Raw genomic sequence first — 21,400 nt, forward strand, 5'->3', positions numbered from 1 at the left:
GAGACCCTTGCCAAGAACGCTTTATTTGACCCTAAAACATTGAATTCAATGGGGTCTTCATTTTGTAGTTTGAGGCGGGCAAAACTACAAAACGAAGATCTCAAACATAAAGAAATCAAGCCCAGGTTGATCAAAGAACAATCAGTTGTTTTACAAATTTGAATGTGGCTGGTGTGATGCCAGCTATATGTTGGTTACACGCATCAGCATCTTTACCAACGAATCGATGAGCATAAAAGATCTGGATCAATATTCAATTACAGCCAAAGTCAACGTCCATCGAGAACAATAACATCTAATATGTTTCACATTCTTAAGAAATGCTCCGGGAAATTTGATTGTCTTCTGTACGAAATGTTCCTTATTCGTGAGCACAAACCGTGTCTAAATACAGTCGGACCTCTATTAAGCGGCCACCCTCCATTAAGCGGCCACTTTCCAAAGTCCCGAATTATTATTTTGTCAGTAAAGTGCTGTATTCGATACCTCTATTCAACGGCTAACCTCTATTAAGCGGCCAGTTTTCAAAGTCCCCAGGGTGGCCGCTTAATAGAGGTCCGACTGTATTCAAAGTGACTCGATAAAAGCAAAACTCTTCACCTAGCCTCAAGGGACTAAGAACTTGAATTTGAACATTAATATTCTTATATCTGTTGAATATTACATTTTGACCTGATGATGGTGTCATGAGGACACCTAAACATTGTCTTAAATATGATTCTACCCGTAATTTTCATCATCAATTATTATTATTATTATTATTATTATTATTATTATTATTATTATTATTATTATTTATTTTTTTTAGTTGCGGGCTTATTCTTTGATTTCAAACCGCAATGTCAAAGACTAAAATTACATGTATGGAATTATGTTTTACATGATAACCATGATTCCATCTGCTAAAGAAGAGCCACATGTTTAAACCAATTTAGATTTCACACTAGACCAATGTCCAATTATTAGCGCTGCTTTTGACTAAGCCCTTCAATAACTTTCTTTATTGCAAATGGTAAACTTACCAAACTTCAAACAACATTTCAGAATCCTCCAGTTGTTCTGCCAAACTTAAATTTCCTTTTCTTCTGACACCAGATGGCAGGACTACAGCCAACAGGATATCAGCATTATATGAAAACTCAGGGCTGAATGTCCGTGCCACAGTCCTGGTCACATGCTTATGCTTCTTTCCCAGTGGAAACTGGATTACAATGTATGTATTAACACCAACCTCTGCAGGATATGACATGCTTGGCTTGGATTTGGCATGCAAATGTGCTGCTGCCTACAAGTAACAATCACAGTCTTATCAACTGTCAAACCTCACCCATTGGAGGCCTGAGGCCTAACTATATATAATTATTGAAGGGATTGGTGCTTTTTGTTGTTTTAGCTTAGATCACTGGAGTTTTTTGCATGTGGCCTTGAATTCCCTCAGGAAATGTTGTTCCAATGTTTTATCCACTGCTTTGTGCTTCGTTTTGTGATAAAAACAGAAATCTTGCCCATAATTAGGCTTTATTACAAACAACGTGCAGAGCAGTGGTTAAAACATTGAAGCAATGTTTCCTGAAGGAATTCAAGGCCATATACTCATGCAAAAGTTCTCAACTAAAACAACAGAAAGCACCGAACCTTTCAATTATTATTATTATTATTATTATTATTATTATTATTATTATTATTATTATTATTATTATTTTATTATTATTATTATTATTATTATTATTATTATATTTTCTTCTTTTTTTGCTTTGTGTTTGTATTATTGTAATGTGTACGACATGTAGGTGTGGCTAATATAAATAAATCTGGACCTTGATTATCTGGACTTTAGTTATGCAATTTTTTGACTAACTTATTAAAAAAAATAATTTTAAATAAGTTATTTTGTCTGCTCTAGAACCTTATGAAATTAAAGTGTCATGTGTTTTATTAAATGTAGTTCAGATGTGCATTATGAGACATTTCTATTCTTTTCTTTTCTTTTTCTGTAGGGCATTTTAAAATATATCCTTTTAATACTTGTCACCCTGTTTAGATAAAGAGTTTCTTTTTATTTTACAAACTGAACACACCTTGAGTCCACAAGCTTGAAGCACTGCAAGGGATAAACGCACATGGTTATGTTCTTCTTTCTCTCCTGCCAGCTGACCTGATCTCACTTGCTGATACTTAACAGTAACATCAAGCAGTCCAGTGTCATGCACTCTGTCCTGCCGCATGCCATCCATCTCATCACCAGTAAGAACTGTCAGTGGTAAGGAGAATGTCTGTATATTGGCTTCTTCTTGCCTTTGCATTGTTACCATTGCACAGAGCTTTGCAAGAGGAAGACTGGCCTGGGTGAGAAAGAGACACATAGCATTGGAAATGAGACAATCTATAAATAAAATTCCAGGAGGTTTACAAGTCCTTTATGGTGCATCTGAGCTGTTAAAAGGAAGCTTTACACGATTATGTTTTATCTGTGTGAGATAATGTCGGGCAAGACAGTTTGTTGCCTTATAAGAAGTTTGGCAAATAAATACACTACATTCAGAGGACTGGGATTGCCTGGACATGGATGCTTCATTTACCTTAATGCTACGTAAGTGGGCAATAAAAGTTTGATGGAAAAAGATGACAATCATCTTGAATACACAATCCATGATCATCACCATTTCTCACCCATATACATGTATCTAATATTTGAAGTATCACCTAACATGCACACACACGTCATTCGTCCACCATACAAGAATTCTAGATATCACATGACCTACAATGACAATTGACATTCTGGCTAGCACCAGCTCCCTCTCAGCATGTGACAACTTCATACCCCTTTCAAAAACCCAATTATACAGTATAATCAACAAGAAATAAAACGGGGAACATCTTCCTTTATTTTATTGGATCCAATCTTTTTGTAGGCTTCTATAAACATTTAGCATTGTCCTCAAACTGGTTAGATGACAATGTTTTATCTAACCTTAGCCACCATCTGATCTCTGATGTTTGGATAATAGTATCTTCTCCACAGTTCAAAAGGAACTCCACCTGACCCTGGCACAGATGGAGCAGCCACCCAGGAACCAGTAAATGCTGCCAGTAGGTGTTTCTGAACTGGAAATCCTGGAGGAAGCTTGAGTGAGTGTCTTGAAACATCATGGAAAGCTGGATCAGGCAGACACAGGGTGGTAGGAGTACGGTGAGGCTGAAGCTTGGGAATTTCTTGTGGAAATGAGAATAAGGTTAAATTTACATACAGTGAGCAGCTCCTCCTCTTGGAATAGGCCCAGAGGAGGAATGGGTTCCCGCTGGTGATGAGGGCTGCCAAGCAGTGTAATGTGGCACACTGTGTGCTGGTTCTAGTTCTTAGGATTGCACTATTGTTCCTTCATCCAACAATTGTATAATTTGCATTTATAGGCCATTAACGTTGGAGTGCATCCAAAAACTGTGCCTTCTAGAAGCTTGAGGGACAGCTGTGAATATGATGTATGGGGAGCCCCAGCTTCATTAAGGGGGTGCAGGTTTTATTAACTAAATTGGTATGTTTCCCACTAAAGTTGTTGAGAAAGAAACAAAAAAGCCTCAAATGCAAACATAGGAACAGCTTTTTTGTCACAAACAAATACAGCATGATGCCCACTACACAGTTATCTTATTTGTCTCTATGCTGCAGCAAAACTCAGAACTGAACATAGGCTGGATGTTAGGAGTAAGGTTTTTATAAACATAAAAACCCAAATGTATTACTAGAAGCAAGCTTGCTCCAAGCCACCAACTTTTTACCAAATTGGCTTCTCCAAAAAATCTACAGTCTAACCTTCACTTGTATCACTAGATTGCTGAAGCCTTTGGAATGGAAAGTGGTATTGCACAAAACAATCTGTTTCACCCCACACAGTACTGCCAAATACTGACAAGCCTCTGACATCTTCAACTGTGATCTCAAACTGGTGTTCCACTATATAATATAAACAAAACATTCCATCATCAACCCCTGTACAGAATTGTAGTATGCTGAGACTCATGCTTAAGTAATTTTTACCCACTCAGTCAGAAAAAGGTGCTTAGAATTACAAATCTGATAAGTAATGCCTGATGCATAATCCACTGTTTGTTAATAATAACAACCAATTATTTTAGCCTTCATTTCTAAACTCAGAGCTTAAAAGAAACCCTCGTCATATCAACAACATTCCTTGAATGACTCAGTGTTGGGGAGTGTCATATTTTTATAACCTAAATGGAACATTTTAAACTTATCTACAATCCTTACTACTTTAACCAAATATGGCACTCACATACCAAGTTCTTGATTTCTTGACAAATGAACACCATCTCTGCCATCATCATCTGTAACTCTATGAATTAAACAAAATAAAAGTAAACAGCAGAAACTACCAAATGCAAGACTAATGAAAAATAGTGAGACAATGACTTCTAATCTTATTGGTCTTTATGCAGGTTATCCCAATTAAAAACCCTCTATGAATTGAACTCCCTGTGTAAGTACACTCACGTGAAGATTAATTTTGCACAAAACATCTCTTACATTACTGCAGAACTACAGTACTTAGGACCCTGGTTACTCGAACTCGGATAACTTGAACTCCCCCGCTAACTTGAACTGAGTCTCAATTCCCTTGAATTTGACCCAACTTTTCAGTCATTTTTACTCGGTTAATTTGAACTCAGATAACTCGACAATCCCGCTAACTTGAATTAAATTTTGTTTCCCTTGATCAAAATTTACCCTGATGACTCGAACAGTTTTTCGTTTCCCTTCAGAGTTCGAGTTTCCGGGGTTCTACCGTACTTAGTAATATAGATATAGATGTCCACCACTGGTGATGAAGTCAAGGATGAGTCAAGGATGAGACCACTATAGTATTGTTTCATCCATAAATGCAAACGTTACAGCCATGCCCAATTTGCAAAATAACAAACAACTGACCACAGAAAAGTACTTTTTAATTTGCTTCAATTGAAAGAGATGGTCACATTTTAGGATTTTGTTGACAAGCTCAAAAGGACGTAACACCACATTTACTGAATCAATGTTTGACTCTAGGTGAAACGAATAACTGAAGTAACCATTGAAATACTGCTACATGTAAGGATTATTAAAACCAAAAAGGGTCACATATGCTGTTGCTTTCAACACCTGCGACCCTTGTTGGCTTCAGTGTGAACCTTTGAGTATCAAGGTGATGATCTGGGCGTGGCACTAGTCCAACTGGGACATCTCCTCCACATTTCATCTTCAGAATGGCTGCGATCTGATATTGATAATAATAAAATATATCAAGCTATCTGACGTACTGTACAGACCAGTGAGGGTAAACCTGCCGGAATATGGAAATGAGGTATTTAAAAGTGAGTACTTTTAGTGGCCTATTAATTTATTGATTTGGTACAAAACCACTCAGTGCCACTAAATAAATTAATTTTAATCCAAAAAGAACTACGGTAAATCCTTTCCCTGCCAAGAAACATACATATACGTCCTACGTGGCATCACGCAACAACCAAGGACATATGTATATTTATACATCCTCCAACAAATGAAATTGCTGAGAGTCCAGTCACTCAAGATGGCTTTTATAAATGAGCTCTGGTTGTTGAGAAAGGACTAGCACTAGTTAGGCTAGTTAGACCAGATGTGATCGTTTTTTAAAATAAATTTCTGTTCAGAAATATTTCAAAATGGCAGCTCCTGCAAAGAAAGCCAAATATCGGGAGAAGCTAGAGGCTCTTGCTAAAGCTTTCACAGATCCAGACTATAATGTAAATGATTTTGGTAATGGAAGTGATTTGTAAAGGCAAAGGAATAATTCTGCAGAAGATGACAATTATGAACACCTGCTTTGATATAAAAACACAAAATACATATGCGAGGATCATGAAGTAAGAGGATAATGGGAAAGAAGAGGACGGGCAAATCACTTTTTACTACTAAATCTACACATTCAGTCCCAATTTGCTGTAATGCTTCACTAACCACCTGATAAATCACAGTCTCCCCTCCCCCTCTCACAGTGTTGTGTTCACAACCTCTCTTTCATTCCGGCTTATTGAAAATCAACATGGCAACATTGAAGGAGAGATGGGGAAAGAGGGAAGGTGACTGTTTCAATATTTTTGTAGGTGCAGGACCACACTGTACAAGATTTTATCTACAATGATGACATTTTAGCCTAATGTTGAAGTTCCTTAAAAAATTATTCAAAATGGCCACTGGTTGTTGGGGATGTAAAGGCATGGTGTCCTCTGGTAGAAAAGGGGTTAAAATCATTCTAAAACCATCAAAATTGTTAAAATGTAAATTTAATCAATAAATCTTTGAGGTGGGAGAAAAGAGTGACGCATTACATTGTTGCCAGAAATACAATTGAAAGCAATATGTGAGAAAGAGAACATATAAATTATTATTATAAAGGAGAATTGACACAAGCTATTGTGTGACTGCAAATCCATGTACAACTCAAAAATGCCCTGGACTTTGAGATGAGTTACATTAAGGGATATGTAATTACCTGCTCCTCTGAGCCCATGGCTAAAAGGACCCTGAGGTGACCATGCTGGGTACGGGTAAAAGGGTTGGTAACAGGGCTCCACTCATCCACAGCTACAACAGGATACTGAAACAAACAAAAGATTATGATTAACAACTCTCTAAATCTAACAACTACAATTTATTCCATGAACTAGTTGCTAAAAGAACAGATTCATAAAAGGAAGCCTAGTATAATAAGTCACCTAGTGCACTGAGCAGGTGTTAAGTTACACCTACACTTTCAAAACCACAGGCAGTGGCGCTCATTAAAATGTGTTGTTACTTAGTGTCAAATTGTATGTACTCACTTCACTCTTGAAAATGATCCAAAGGAAGAAGACTGAACATTTTTAAGGCAATCTAGATTAAAAACTATTTAAATTTTCCAAGGTTACAATCTTTAGAATGAACTACATATCAAGGAGTTTGACTAGTACTCTTCATCAGGTGTTGCTGTCAGTCAATGGAACCTGATAAAGAGTATAGTCAAACTACTTGAAGAGTAGTTACTTTTACAGAGTTTAACCTCAGAAAATCCTATTTCTAAGTGAAATAATTTTCAAAAGTAATATTTTATCAAAACAATAACAGCAACAAAGAGAGGAAGGTTATGCATCCAACTGACCTTTGATTTGAGTAATGTTGTAGTAATCTTGGAGTCCCTGAATGATAAGTACAGTTGGTGTAGTGGTAACTTGGCAAGTCCTAACAGCTAATCAGAGAGCAACAAACTATCTTTATCAACAGCTAAACAACTTGTTTAAGAAATATAGTTTTACATATTATGTTCACAGAACCATGAGGTTAACTTGTGTTTTATTGGTTGGTTGGTTGTTGAATAATTAACAATTTTACTAGTTAACACATTTACAGAGTCCAAGAGTCGAACATTTAAAGTGTGACCATACTTTTCATTCAGTGCTGTTTCTTTCCTGAATTTAAACTATAAATAATATTCTGTTTCTTGTTTCAATTTTGATGACGTCTGGTAGAGAAAGAGCTGGTAAACAGTTCTCTCACTGATGGAATACAAAGCTTAAACATAACAGTTATAAGAAGATGTCAAAGAAAAGCACCTGATCTGCACAATCATCTGGGCCAATCCTGTTCCAAACCTCAATGACCATGAAATTATTGCAGACTCTCTGCAGCAGAGACAAATTAAGCATCACTGGAGCAACCTACAATGTATTAATCACATCAGTTGGTACTGGGAAAATCTCCCCTTGTTGCCTTCAACGTTGATATGATTTGTGATTCAGAAGAGAAAAAGTGAGATCAACTCTTAAATAACTCTAGGAATTGGCAACAACTACTGTGGGCTGTTTTAGACAAAACAGTCTCATAAAGTACAGGAAAGAGAGACCCACTCCAGTCAATTGAACTAACCTCAAACATTTGGTTTCAGCTAAGGAAATATTCTTGATGGCTTTTTTCACCGAAAATCTTGTGTTTTCATGCCAAATTTTTTTGACAAAAATTAATTACTTGATGAAATATTACAAAGTTTCTGCAGAAAAGTGTTAAAACACAAGTTAACTCTAATGTAAAGCCATATAGGACAAAAAGTCATGATCTATGGTCTACCTTAGGGACTCTAAAATGGTTATTATCATTATTGTTGTTATTATTTATTACTACTATTCATAAGCTGGTTAGGGATTAAATTAACTGACCTGTTTGAAGCCAAATGGTGGATTTGTTGAACCCCAGCATACTCTTGATTTAGACACTTCATCACACCAGAACATGCGGCAAACAAGGTAAAGGTTGTTCTTTATGACAAGTCCTTGGAAATTATCTTTGTGGCCTTGATTACCAAGCTGCATTAGAGTGTTGCCCTCTGGTATCCATAACAGTGTGTACAGAGTGATAGGATCTCTATCATGATCAACAACAACATCAAATTTGTCACTTGTTTGAGGCAGTGATTTGTTTGAGGGTTTGACAACATTAGCTGTTCTGTGCGAAGCTACACCATAAACCTGACCAACCGACTGAGCTGGTTTTGTAACTTGTATGCGTTCAGTTGTCTTGGTGGGTGTTGTTGGTAGTGGAGGTTTCCTGTGTATGCTTGGTTTAACATGAACCTGCTTTCCATCTGTCATCAGCTCTACTTTCACCTGAAAGTTGCAGAATAGACAAATGCAGGAAGAGATGGTGAGCCAAGTCAATACAGGATTGACGACATGTTAAATTATGAAAATGTCCAACAAATAAGAATGAACTTCATAAACAGGCAAGAGATGGTTAAAGCTCATTAAGTGAACTGTCAATGTACAATTGCATTCTGACTACAGTCTAAAGCTAATTGGCTGGGCAGTATATTGGGCTTAATTAGGCCTACATTACATCTAAGCTTAAATGCGGTGTTGGACTTATCCAGGTTATCTTTAGCATTATGCTTATTGTTAGGCTACAGCATAGTAAAACACTAGGTGCACGATCGGATCTTGTGTCTTATAGGGGGCCTCGATCGATGGTAACAGTCAATATGTCGGTCGACTCACGGTTGACTGACCATCGATATCTCGGTCAAGCCTCGGTCGACACTCGGTTGATAATTGGGAATGACTCAGTCAATGTTGTACCGCTATGACGGTCGTCATATCGGCTGAGGTGGCTGTCGGCCGATATAGATAGCAATACACTGACACTTCACGATATCGATATGTTTTTTCGACACTTCGTTCTCGATCAACATTCACGTACATAGCGCACCGCTATGTCGGTCGTCATATCAATAACGACCGATAGTCGGTCGATAGTCTGTCATTTTCTCATTTGATTCTTCGATTATTGCATCATTTTACCACATTAGGTCAAGAGAGCGCGCAAAAATATACCAGCGTATTACATTGCAGTGTCTTGGTTTAACCGGTTTAAAACAAAGCAAAATCCTCGTTCATTTTTCGTGTCGACCGAGGATCAGCCGATGCATCGACAGATACTTGACCAATACTTGACCAACGGTTCACCGGTATATTGCCGACACACTGCTGATGCTATCGCAACCGACCGTCGGTCGAACTCTCGACCAAAGGTGATCCAATGATCAGTCGATACGTCGCCTATATAGCAGCTGATGCTTGACCGACACTCGCCCACTACTCGACTGACAATCGACCGATACTCTGTGGATACATCAACCGAGATATTGACCGTTACCATCGACCGAGGCCCCCTATAAGACACAAGATCCGAACCATCCGCCTTACTGAATGCCTTAAAATAATAAATCAAGACAATATCCCAAGTTGATGATCTCATTAATCCTTGTTACTTAAACTTCCTGCTTGAAACTCTATTTTGGAGTGAAATAAGTGAACTTAATCGCAGATGTTCCTGAGCCTCGGAAAGTAACTGGAAGTTAAATATTCTCTTGGCTGGCTTGTTTTAGTTTCCTGCCAAGGACTGGAAAACTGATGTTTTGGTTTTCAGTGGACTGTCATTACGGATGTGATGTTGTGAGAATCAGTCAAAAAGAAAAACAGTACAACTTTTAGTTGTCATCCATGGCTGCGCACAAAAGTTCCCTATTAGTATTATTGCCTTACCAACAGTGGGCCACATATATCACTGGCATATTGCTGATCGTCTGAGCCAGACATATGATGCACTGATAATGAGCTGGCAGATTGTTTAGAGTCCAGACTTTGTTTGATTTGCAGAGATGCTGATAGGCTCAGACAATCAGATTGGAGCACTGCCTTGAGTGGAAATGTTGCTAATCCAACTACAACAGGCTAAAACAACATTAGTTTTATTAATGATTCTCTTACCATTACACAAGGGGGGGGGGGGGGGGTGATGTGGCCAACTGGCTGGGTGATGAAGTTTTTTGCTTAACACTTACACCACTAGCAACCACTGTCTGGTTAGCCAGGGTTTCCATTCATTTTTGTGATAGGACGGTTCTTACTGGTGTATAGACAGGCACCACTCCTTGATTTGCCTGCACTTGAATCTCAGCTTCTAGTAATGCCTCTGGGTTAGCTCAATTAGAACGGCACCAGACTGCTTAAATCACCTGACCTTGTCATTGGGCAGTGATGTTAAGCCGATGATGGCCTTGTCTATTGCACCTACTCCATAGTAGGGAATGTTAAAGAACCCACATCACCATTCAAAAAGAGTAGGGGATGTGATCTTCAGTGTTGTGAAATGGTCTACTCATTTTGTTGTGTGATATCAAATTTCATTGGTGGTAGTGTCAGACAGAAGCACTCTTGAAAGCTGACATCTGATCACACTCAAGCAGTCCAACGAAGTACAACAGACATGTTGTCTGTTGCTACAATTTATTATATATATATAATAAATTGTAGTTCCCATTGTACCAGTCAATTGAACAGTCTTCTGTCAGTTGAAATTCTTACCATCCTTTCTGGTTTCTCATGCTCAGGGTTATTCAATTTATATGTCAAATGATAATAAATAAATAATGAATAAATAATAAATGACTGTTTCACTATCATTCTGTATACCAGTCTAAAAAAATCATATAGTGTATAAATAGAACTTTTGAATACACTTACTGTTCTTTGCCCTGATTCTCTAAAGTAAAGTCTGAATGTCAAAGGTCTTCTCCACCAGTAGTCTATCACAGCAGAGTTAAACAACACAGGAAACATGGAACGATGGTTGAATAACACCACTGTAGAATGAAACAAGACACAGACAGGTCACCAATTATGACTGTTTATCACTGGCTTCAAATAAGCTGCTTTATTACATAATTTAAAATTTGGCAAACTGTTTTCTAGCTAGGCCAGAAAAATTGAAAGAATGGAAATTAGCATGGCATAAAATCAATCAGCCTTGAATTTACTTACCGGTAAATTTACATTGATGAATTAATAATATTTGTATACATATTAATAATAATTAATTATTAATATGTGTACAAGCAATAATTATTATTGCTTTCAATTGAAGGTTTGAGAACTTAACTGTCTTATATCGAATTACAGTAACTAGAACCAGTTTCCAGCACTTAAGGTGTCATGGATCAACGCTACAACTCTTTATTTATTTATTTATTTATTTATTTTTTTTTTTTGATATAACGATAATGGAATCAAACAAATGCCTACTTAATGGTGAACAAGTTAAAGTTGTGTTCTGCCTTTTAAGGATACCTTAGAACAACATCTAGGCTCTTAAAAAGAGCCCTAAATTTAGCTTTAAATGATTTAACTCAAAAACATGCTCAGTGACTCGCCATTTTTACTATCAAATTGTAATTAACATATTTTTTATAAGAATAACGACACATTTGAGTTTACAAGACATGTTTCGGTCGTGCAATGACCATCTTCAGTTAAAAGTAGAATTAATTTGAAGTTACATTACAATTTATGATGTAATGCTGAACAAAGATAAATAACAAACGTGCAATAAATTAGGAATCTAACAAAATAGCCAAAGGTAACAAAAGAGTGTACAATAGAACATCCCGTACAGTCAATTTCTCCGCTTAAGACGCATCTGCAGTGACGAGAGGGATTTTGATAGTAAGAGTAAGGAAATGACTGGTTTTTTCATTAATCGTGGCTATCCACAACAAATTATTCAACAAGCTCGAAATCGCATGGCAGTCACACCCCGTCAAGCAATTATTTCTGAGCCTGTGGATGCAGTCCTTGACCAACCTACCATCCCTCTGGTGTTGACATACTATCCTACCAACACACTGGTCAAAAGCATCCTTACACACAACCTCCATTTATTACGAAATGACCCAGACACCACAGCGATTTTCCAACCTTTGCGCATTTTATCTGCCTATCGTCGCAATAGCGATCTCTATGACTCTCTGGTTAGGAGCACCCTTCATGACACGACCGTTGTCAATGATGACCGTGGAACATTTCCTTGTGGCCAATCCTGGTGTAATACTTGCACTTATACGAACATCTCAGCATTTGTAGACAGTCCTGGGAGATGTATAACCATTAGCCACAAATTCACGTGTACCAGCAACAATGTGGTCTATGTCATCAAATGCCGGGCTGGTAACAAACTATACCTTGGCGAGACCTGTAGACGTCTGGGAGACAGATTTCGTGTACATCTACGTTCAACTAGAACTGCTAACACAGACCTCTCAGTTGCACGCCATTTTACATCACTTGGCCACTCCACCAAGGACATGCTTGTTTCCGTGATCCGGTCAGGCTTCCAAAGCACCTTGGACAGGTGCCGTTTTGAGGCCAAACTCATCTTTAAACACCGCACTTTGCATCCATTTGGCCTCAACACTGACTTAAACTTTATTTAAGACTCTCAAATTGGCACGCGCAAGTTACATCACGTATCAATAATTAAAACAAATTTAAATTGATTCAAATTATTTGAATCAATTTAAATTTGTTTTAATTTAAATTTGTTTCGTATGATGCATGTGTTTTATTCAGTTGCAACATACCACTGATGAAGAGTCAGCAGCCTTTGAAACGTCCGGTATTTTATTTTATATTTTGCGCTAGAATACAACTTACCACTATTTTTATCCACCAAGTGCGCAACACAGTCTAAACAACATTTTGTGTAGTTTATTTACAATAGAACATGTTGATTAGAACAAGAGAGTTAAATTAACATGGTATAGTTGCTTGTTTAAAGAAGGTTGCTCCCAGATGATCGCACTGTCCATAACTTTAAAACATTCAGCAGAGCAGGAATTGCGGCAACCCTCCGATTGTTGAAGGTGTTGAAAGATATGTGGGGTCCTGTCCCTGTTTACGTGTTTGCTAGTGCGCGTCGAGAGGTGTCGGCTGGTTTCGCCGACATGGCAAGAATTACAGCTTGCACAGGTAAACTTGTAGACAACATTCGAAGTTGTCTACAATCCGAGGTTTGCCGCTATTCCTGTTGTGCTGAATGTTTTAAAGTTATAGACCATGCGACCACAAAATTCCAGGTCAAGATAAAAGAAGCGTTACACATCTCCTGAATCTCCTAGGAGCAACCTTCTTTAAACAAGCAACTATACCACCTTAATTTAACTCTCTTGTTCTAATCAACATGTTCTATTGTACACTCTTTTGTTACCTTTGGCTATTTTGTTAGATTCCTTATTTATTGCACATTTGTTATTTATCTTTGTTCAGCGTTACATAATAAATTCTAATTTAACTTCAAATTAATTCTACTTTCAACTGAAGGTGATCTTTGCACGACCGAAACATGTTTTGTTAACTCAAATGTGTCGTTATTCTTATAAAAATTGTTGCTAGTCTGCTTCTTTCCAGATCTTTTGGATAATTGACATATCAAGATGCAACTTTTTGCAAAGCTTAAAAAAAATTATAGGGAGAGGTTCAGAGGCAACTTTAAATTTGAAGTTACTCTGGACTCTTCCCGCAATACTTTTTATTATTATTATTATTATTATTATTATTATTATTATTATTATTTCAATTTCCAAGACATTATAAACCACCAACCCTCAGTACAATGCTGTACCCCTGTGCCTCTACATAAATGTATTGTATTATACAATAATGTTTCACCAAAATCCAACATATGTTTGTCCCTTTATTTCTCAATAACATACTTTTAATTTTACTTTTCTTTAGTCTCACCCCCTTGATGGAGCTTTTTGGAAGCAACTCTAGTTAACTCTGATGCCATTGCAACGTCTTCCTCTTGACTATGTGCTGGTGTTGAAGAAGGAAAGCTGTACTCAACAAAGTATGTCCTAGGCAAAGAAGGGTTACTAAACTTGTTAGTGTAGATAATAAAGGAAATAATTGTGTGCCTGCTTTTTAACTACTTGCTAACACTGCAAGAAAGTGCAACATTAATGTTTTCAGTGATGTTTCTGCAACAAATGATTGACTCATTATTGTCACACCAATTACTTTACAACGTGGCTACAATAAGACAGGGACTCAACATTAGTAATAGTTCCCCAGAAACCATACTATACAGTAGAAAACAAACCTGTTTTGAATCCTGCTAGTATAATGAAATGCAGGTTCCTATTCCTTTTTTACAATTTTCCACAACTTTTCCAGGACTCAAGAAGATTTACCATGTTTCCAAATTTGACAAAAACACCAAATTGATACTTTGTATGTAGTAGCTGACTGATTCTCACATTGGCCTGGACTGTACCACTCATGCATGTTACCTCACTTTACAATGCACAACATACAAATCTTGGCAATCCCAATTCCCAGAATACTGTCAATTCCAAACTGCATGAACACCAAACAAAGAAGAACTATTGCCGCAGTGAATCGCATATTGTGGTGAGCCATTTACACCCCTATACAACACACATATTCAACAGTGAATGCAATAACTGTACCCTGGTTTCATGTTGTCTCCATTGATTCCAAGACTGTCCACCATGACACGGGCAGCATCAACTCTTCCCAGAGCTGTTAGTTTCTCAGGACCAAGGTTATCAATGAATTCATTTGGGTTTAGATGTGATGCCTGGGGCTTCCTTTCTGAAGTTGACATTGAATCAGTAGAAGTACTATTTGGACTGTGTTGACCTGTACAAGGAACAGCAAATATAGTCATCAAAATGATAGCATCTATTGATCAGTTGGTAGAGCACATGGAGGTCATGGGTTCAAAACCTGAATCTTTTCAAGTGTTCTTTTCACAACTACTTATTAATAATTTGGTTATTCATCGTGCATACTGCTAGGATTTGAATGTTGATAAGTGGTATAGGTGAAAGAGATTTGATGTAATGTTTTACAGTGCGACTACTATTACCGAGGTTGCTTAACACTGCCCAATCAGATCACAGTAGGGTATGAACAGTGAATAATTCTAAACTTTTGGGTTTTAACTGTTGCTTTCCGTCTACTCGTGATTGATTCAATCAGCTTTGGCTGAATTTCACTTGTTCTTGTCCTGCAATCTGATTGGCCAGTTTTTTTTTAAGTGACCCCGGTAACAGTGGTCGCACTGTAAGCCTGACAAATAAAGTATTTTAACAATCCTTATTTTAGCCTTGACTGAACAGTTATCCAAACATAAGCCAAACATCATGACCAAAATGTAAAAGCTGAAATAAGCTTTATCCATCTTGGTACAGAAAATCAACCTTATGAATATATTTAGCTTATGTTCTTTATGTTCTTGTCTGAAATGGAACGGAATAAAAATCAGCAGATCAGTATGGTCAAACACTCATAGTTCTTAGAAGAGAGACCGGCATTTATACAACCTTAGGAGTTGCAAAAAGAAAGCCTGAACAAAATTCAGGCTTGAACAGGAATCAAACCCATGACCTCTCCGATGCCAGTGCAGTGCTCTACCAACTAAGCTATCAAGCCAAATAGGAGCTGGTCATATTGTGAGTTAGTAATTTACCTGTGAAGGATGAAAGATTATATAGAAGAAAGATCCTCACAGTTATTTACACAACTTAAGCAGCTGTGAACATCTTTCATCTGCAGTTCAAATATATTTCATATAATTATTCATATTAATCAGAACGTTTACTACTGGATGGGTACAAGCTAGTTTAGCACAGACAGACAACATTTTACCTTAATCCACTAATATCCAACAATATCTGGACACAAAAACACTAACCAATAAATTACCACATGTCACTCAAAAGTAAATAACTTCTAACTAAAACAGCTGCTCCTTGAAAAGTTGTCGGGGCTTGTAAACACAGACATTTCATAACAAAGAGGTCAATTTTTATGTAATGAGTGTCATAACAAACAATAATTTTTTTCCAAAAATCAGACAAAATGCAGCAAGCACCTGTAGGATTAGGAGTTTTATCACCAGCGCTGATTTCCTTAGGATCAAGATACGCCTCACTGGATACTGTTTGCCTCTCCTTTACATTGTCTTTACCAGCCTGAGTAATCTGTGTGGAATGATGTTTGTATTTGGCCTTGAGGGATACCTATAAAGCAGAAAAATACACATGAAAAAATGGTATATCACAGACAGCATTCAACAGTTCCATTTCTCAAATACCAGTAATTATACATTATTATAAAAAACAAAATATGACCATTTCCAACCCAAGATTAACTTTTAACTAAGGTTAATGGATCTCTTGTTCTGCAATACACACCTGGAAATACTATCAATTGAAAGTAAATTATAAGAAGTCCCTTATCTCAATTACTAATTTCACCCCACCAATTTATTGTTCATTTGTATGCTCTGTATGAGAAGTTGAAATATCATGGGCCCCTTAAGAGACAAAACCTTCTAAAATCTCCAAAGGGGCAGACTGCTCCACCCTGAAGCATTGTATTATATTGAGTTACAGCTTTAAGGGGCAGGGTACAATAACTTAACAACAACGCATCAAGAACTTTTACTTATTATAGAAATACATGTGCAAGTCATGAACCTTGCTCTCCTCCTTTGTTTCTGAAGTTCCAGTGTGTGTGACAGTTTGATCATCACCAGAGTCTGTGCTGACTGTCATGTCAGAGTCTGTATCTGGCTGCATTGCCTGGTGACATTTAAATGATAAAAAAGACACTACATGCACTGCTAACTTTAGATATATAACGCTTCATTATTCGTCCCAGTCCAGTAAAGCCATATTAAATTAAGTGACTCCAGAAAATATCTGTACCCTACCATGGGTGGCATCATCATTTTACCACCACCACCCCCCCCCCTCCCTTTGGAAATTCCAAAATGCTCAAACCCACCCCCTTCCATGCCCTCAGAATTCCATTTTGCTGATCTCCCTTCCCCTTCAGAAATTTCATTTTCTCTTCATCCCTTTTGGAATTCCCTGTTTGATCTCCTAACATCCCCAATGAACAAGAAGTTATGCTCTTTTTCCCTCTCCCAAAATTCTGCTCATAAAGTATGCCACTTTAGTCATATGGTTTCAAAAGGAGATTCTTGACTCTCCCACCATGTTGAGTGAATTATTAAAGCAGCAACATGGGCATATAAATTATGAGCGGATTGACTTAGTCTTGCAAAAACTCAATAATATTTTCTGGAAGAGTACTTGTCAAGATTTTTGGAATACCATGAGGCTCTTGATCTACAAACTGATCTTTTGATGTGTTGTTGTTTATTTTAAGGTTTCTACTTACAGTTGTACAAGCAGAAACTTTTGATGTGCTTATCTCAACAAATTTCAAGACAAAGAGTTCAAGAGTATTTCAGATTCTTTTCTACTCCAACCCCATTAAGAAACGTTTTTTTGTCTGCAATACAGCCTTCTTGAATGCAATCAAAACTACAGATTGAATGGTAGGAAACATTCTTTCTTTCAGGATAATCCTTAGTTTTCATTGACTGATTTCTATACCGTAAGTCCATCAAAATAATATCTAGTTTGCAAGTGTCATAAAGAGATAATTGAATCTTCTTTACTGGATTCACTCCCATCACAAAAATTAAACAGGTAAAAAAAAATAAAATCAAACATCAAAGGCCATGATGATTGCAAAGGAGTTGGAGAAAAATTAATATTAATAACAATTTTTATTCTTCTTTGGATTTATTTTTATCGTGGTTCAAAAAGTATTGTGCAATTTGCATAACATGCAGTGTGAAATAAGTCTGATCGGTTTCATGTAAACACAGACACTTATTCTGTGAGAAAAAGTGGAGAAACAACTTTTTATGACATTTGCAGTACTCTATACAAGCAAAACAATCATTGTCAAAATGTTTTCAAGTTTCTGTAACATGTACTGAAGTACACTTTATAAAACCAGCCAAAAAAATAATTATGCATTTGTGTTAGGCCAATGTCATGTCTGAAAGCCATCAAAAATTTCCCATGGAATGTTTACAACATGTTGCCCAATTTTAGTTCTCCACCATATCAGCATGTCTACCACTAAATCTTTGTTAACTAGACAGATGAAGTGTAACCCCCAAAAAAATTCATTGTCCTGACTGCCGGTTTTGAATCGACTTGTCTGTTTGCCATGTTTTGTCACAAATTTTCTCACATAAAAATATTTGTTTTGTTGTACAGAAGGCTGTAGTAGGACACCTGGAAATCCAGACCTGAAAGACCCCCCAGGCCTCTGGAATTCTTAGCGTAAAGACCCCCTGCCCCCAAATGCCTTCAGAATTGCAGTTCAAAGACCACTCCCCCTATCCACAGGGCCTTGAAATTCCAAGATGCTGTCCACCTATGGTTTGGTACAGATATTTTCTGGAATCACCCATTGTCACTAAGCACAGTTTTACTTACCGGTGTAGTGTAAAACAGATCTTTCAAAAGAGACTCATCATATAGTGGATCTCCCGGCTCACTAACTATACTACTCTCAGGGGAAGACACAGGAGATTCCTCCAGGTAATGCATGTGCTCTTCACCCAACACTAAGTCCACAGCCTTGTTGTTATGTAAGAACACTGATTCAACCACAGCACTCTCATCCATGCCAGACACATCAGGTCTGTGATCAGTGTCAGATGAGGTGAGAATGGCTTTGAATAGTTTACCCGGTGGTGTATTCCTTTGAGGGACAGACACAAAGGATAAGTAATTAAAAATGGTAACATAGAGCAGTAAGGACATAATCGCTGTCAGTGAAAATGTTTTATATTGGAGTTCAATCTACATTGGTCAATCTTGGACAGAATGTACTCCTCTGGAACTTGTTTTTGAGAACTGGCCAATATGGGAAAGTTTCAATAAAAGTATTAAGCAATGGATGGGCACTTGGGACTAGATAAAATGAATGTTGTGGACAAGTGGTGTTGTGTGGAGGTAGGGATAAGCAGACCTTAAATTCTAGTAAGCGTCAAAGACATGATACTATACACTACTGGCTACTAGGAAAGCTAAGTAAATCCTGTATCTAACTGAGTATGGAGGACTTTAATGACCTAATGAGTGAAATTAATGGAGTGCTCTGCCAGAGGCCTTAAGTGGTAACTGGAAAGAGAAGGTATGAGTCAAGAAATTAAATAAATAAAAGTAAGTAAGTAAGTGAGTGAGTGAGTGAGTGAGTGAGTGAGTGAGTGAGTGAGTGAGTGAGTGAGTGAGTGAGTGAGTGAGTGAGTGAGTGAGTGAGTGAGTGAGTGAGTGAGTGAGTGAGTGAGTGAGTGAGTGAGTGAGTGAGTGAGTGAGTGAGTGAGTGAGTAAGAAAGAAACGATAAGTATTAAAGCTATGCAGCTTGTGGGGTCATGTAGACAATATAAAAGATACATAAACAATGACTGTAATAAAATTTTAAAGTAAAATAAGACTTATGCCTTCTTATATGTATAAACAAAACATTAAAATTTACTATTTACAATAAACAAGTCATCAATAATTGATGGTATTGTATAACTGCTAAAATCATAGACCTAAAAACTCCTTTCAAGGGGGAGCTATCTTCTACAGAATAAATTAGAAAAGTCCATGTCTCTGACCAAAGTAAGTTTGTTAATCATCCTGGGGAAACTTTTCACACCATTCGCTATACGACACTCAATTGGCAAATGATTCCACAAAACTGGACCTCTAAAGATATAGAGCATACCAACTAAGCCATTGATCATTTTAAATTTTAGATCATAATTATTATTAATTAAAAGAAGCATGCTTTCTGTCAGTTTGTACAATACACCCACAATACATAAGGATCAGACCTACATATATTCAAGGCATGATCCCAAATTTTTAAAAAGTAGTTCTGTAACTCAGTGGAAACAAGAGAGAGGGGAGTATATTTGTCGTTCATTTAACAAAAACAGAAAAACATTTTTTTTTTGTATATCCAGTATTGGTTTGTAGCCATCAAAGTGCACATAGTGCTTATAGATGGATATTTATAGATGGAGCAATACCTCTGCAGCATGCACCCAAACCACACCAATACACATGAAAAGCTTCTTCTTGACAACTAAGTAAAATTACATTAAACAACTGACCTTTCCATAACTGATGGCAGCCCTGCAGGATCATCCAGGTCATTATCTTCATCAGCTGACATCACCATTGCCTCTCTTAGCTTTTCTCCTCGCTGAAGCAATGCACCAATCAAATCAGAAGATACACTGGTGTCCATTTGGGCTTGCAGTAGACTGCCAGGTGTGAGTAGGTCAGACCTTGATGCCCTTCCTTTATCATCTAATAGATATAAAGAACAAAATAATCTGTCAAGGCCCCAATGGTTCTTGAGGTTGGCATAAACTTCAAGGCAAATATGAGTTACGAGTTACGTCTAGCAGACAGCGATTAAATTGTCACTAGTATATTTGCTACTGAGTTTACAAATGACAAGTGAAGCAGTGATCATTGCTTTCCCCTACTCCTGTTATGCTATATTAATATTAGGTCTGTACGCAGTACTTGGGTTGGCAGCTACAGTTGTTACTGCAAGTTTTACAATCAATAATTATTTATTATAATTGCTGCTATGTTGTTCCAACAGCTATTTTTCAGTATTTACCAATAAATACTCCTGGGTGGCAAGTGGTATTGAACTGTAAAAGCCAAGTGTATTTTCCAAGAGTTCATACATCGTAATAATATAGGGCCAAGACACAGCCAGACTCTCATTAAGAGTCATAACCCATTATACCAATGGCAATAGGAACTGTAAGTCAATGGCTGAATTGGATAGATGGGACATTGATGCTATGAGTAAACTGTCATTAGTTACAGTGTTACCGAAACAAAATTTTGCATTTTGAGTTTCTTCACTAAAGGCATTTAGTTTATACCTTCCCCAGCACCATAATCAACTTTTGGGCGAATCCGGTCACTGAAGGTGCTGTTTTGCGAGCTTGAAAATGCCTATCTCAGGCCAAAACTGGCGACCAAAACGATCTTGTGACATCACTGGTTGTATTAGTCTTACCGACACGGAGCAAAATACAGGAAAAGAGATCGTCATGATTGTGTACAGAGTGCACTCAAA

The 21,400-nt window shown here is 37.3% G+C and overlaps 1 protein-coding gene across 4 annotated transcripts in view; it reads right to left on the bottom strand.

Annotated features, from left to right (window-relative positions):
* LOC146455398 (C2 domain-containing protein 3-like) overlaps positions 1 to 21,400 on the bottom strand; it is a 48,407-nt gene that overhangs the window by 17,973 nt on the left and 9,034 nt on the right. For 3 of the 4 annotated variants that reach the window (XM_085094365.1, XM_085094364.1, XM_085094367.1), the window contains 18 exons: positions 20,409 to 20,607; positions 18,735 to 19,002; positions 16,908 to 17,012; positions 16,301 to 16,448; positions 14,871 to 15,063; positions 14,140 to 14,255; positions 11,089 to 11,207; positions 10,108 to 10,296; positions 8,227 to 8,673; positions 7,627 to 7,731; positions 7,176 to 7,262; positions 6,531 to 6,635; positions 5,188 to 5,273; positions 4,300 to 4,355; positions 3,815 to 3,955; positions 2,975 to 3,216; positions 2,079 to 2,342; positions 1,023 to 1,285 (listed from right to left, as the gene is read on the bottom strand). In XM_085094365.1, coding sequence (XP_084950491.1) covers positions 1,023 to 1,285; positions 2,079 to 2,342; positions 2,975 to 3,216; positions 3,815 to 3,955; positions 4,300 to 4,355; positions 5,188 to 5,273; positions 6,531 to 6,635; positions 7,176 to 7,262; positions 7,627 to 7,731; positions 8,227 to 8,673; positions 10,108 to 10,296; positions 11,089 to 11,207; positions 14,140 to 14,255; positions 14,871 to 15,063; positions 16,301 to 16,448; positions 16,908 to 17,012; positions 18,735 to 19,002; positions 20,409 to 20,607 — 3,133 coding nt within the window. The remainder of the gene's footprint in view (positions 1 to 1,022; positions 1,286 to 2,078; positions 2,343 to 2,974; positions 3,217 to 3,814; positions 3,956 to 4,299; positions 4,356 to 5,187; positions 5,274 to 6,530; positions 6,636 to 7,175; positions 7,263 to 7,626; positions 7,732 to 8,226; positions 8,674 to 10,107; positions 10,297 to 11,088; positions 11,208 to 14,139; positions 14,256 to 14,870; positions 15,064 to 16,300; positions 16,449 to 16,907; positions 17,013 to 18,734; positions 19,003 to 20,408; positions 20,608 to 21,400) is intronic. The other variant, XM_085094366.1, reaches the window with a different exon arrangement.

The sequence above is a fragment of the Pavona decussata genome, unplaced genomic scaffold (assembly GCF_977016875.1).
Source record: "Pavona decussata unplaced genomic scaffold, jaPavDecu1.1 SCAFFOLD_276, whole genome shotgun sequence".
Classification (NCBI taxonomy): domain Eukaryota; kingdom Metazoa; phylum Cnidaria; class Anthozoa; order Scleractinia; family Agariciidae; genus Pavona; species Pavona decussata.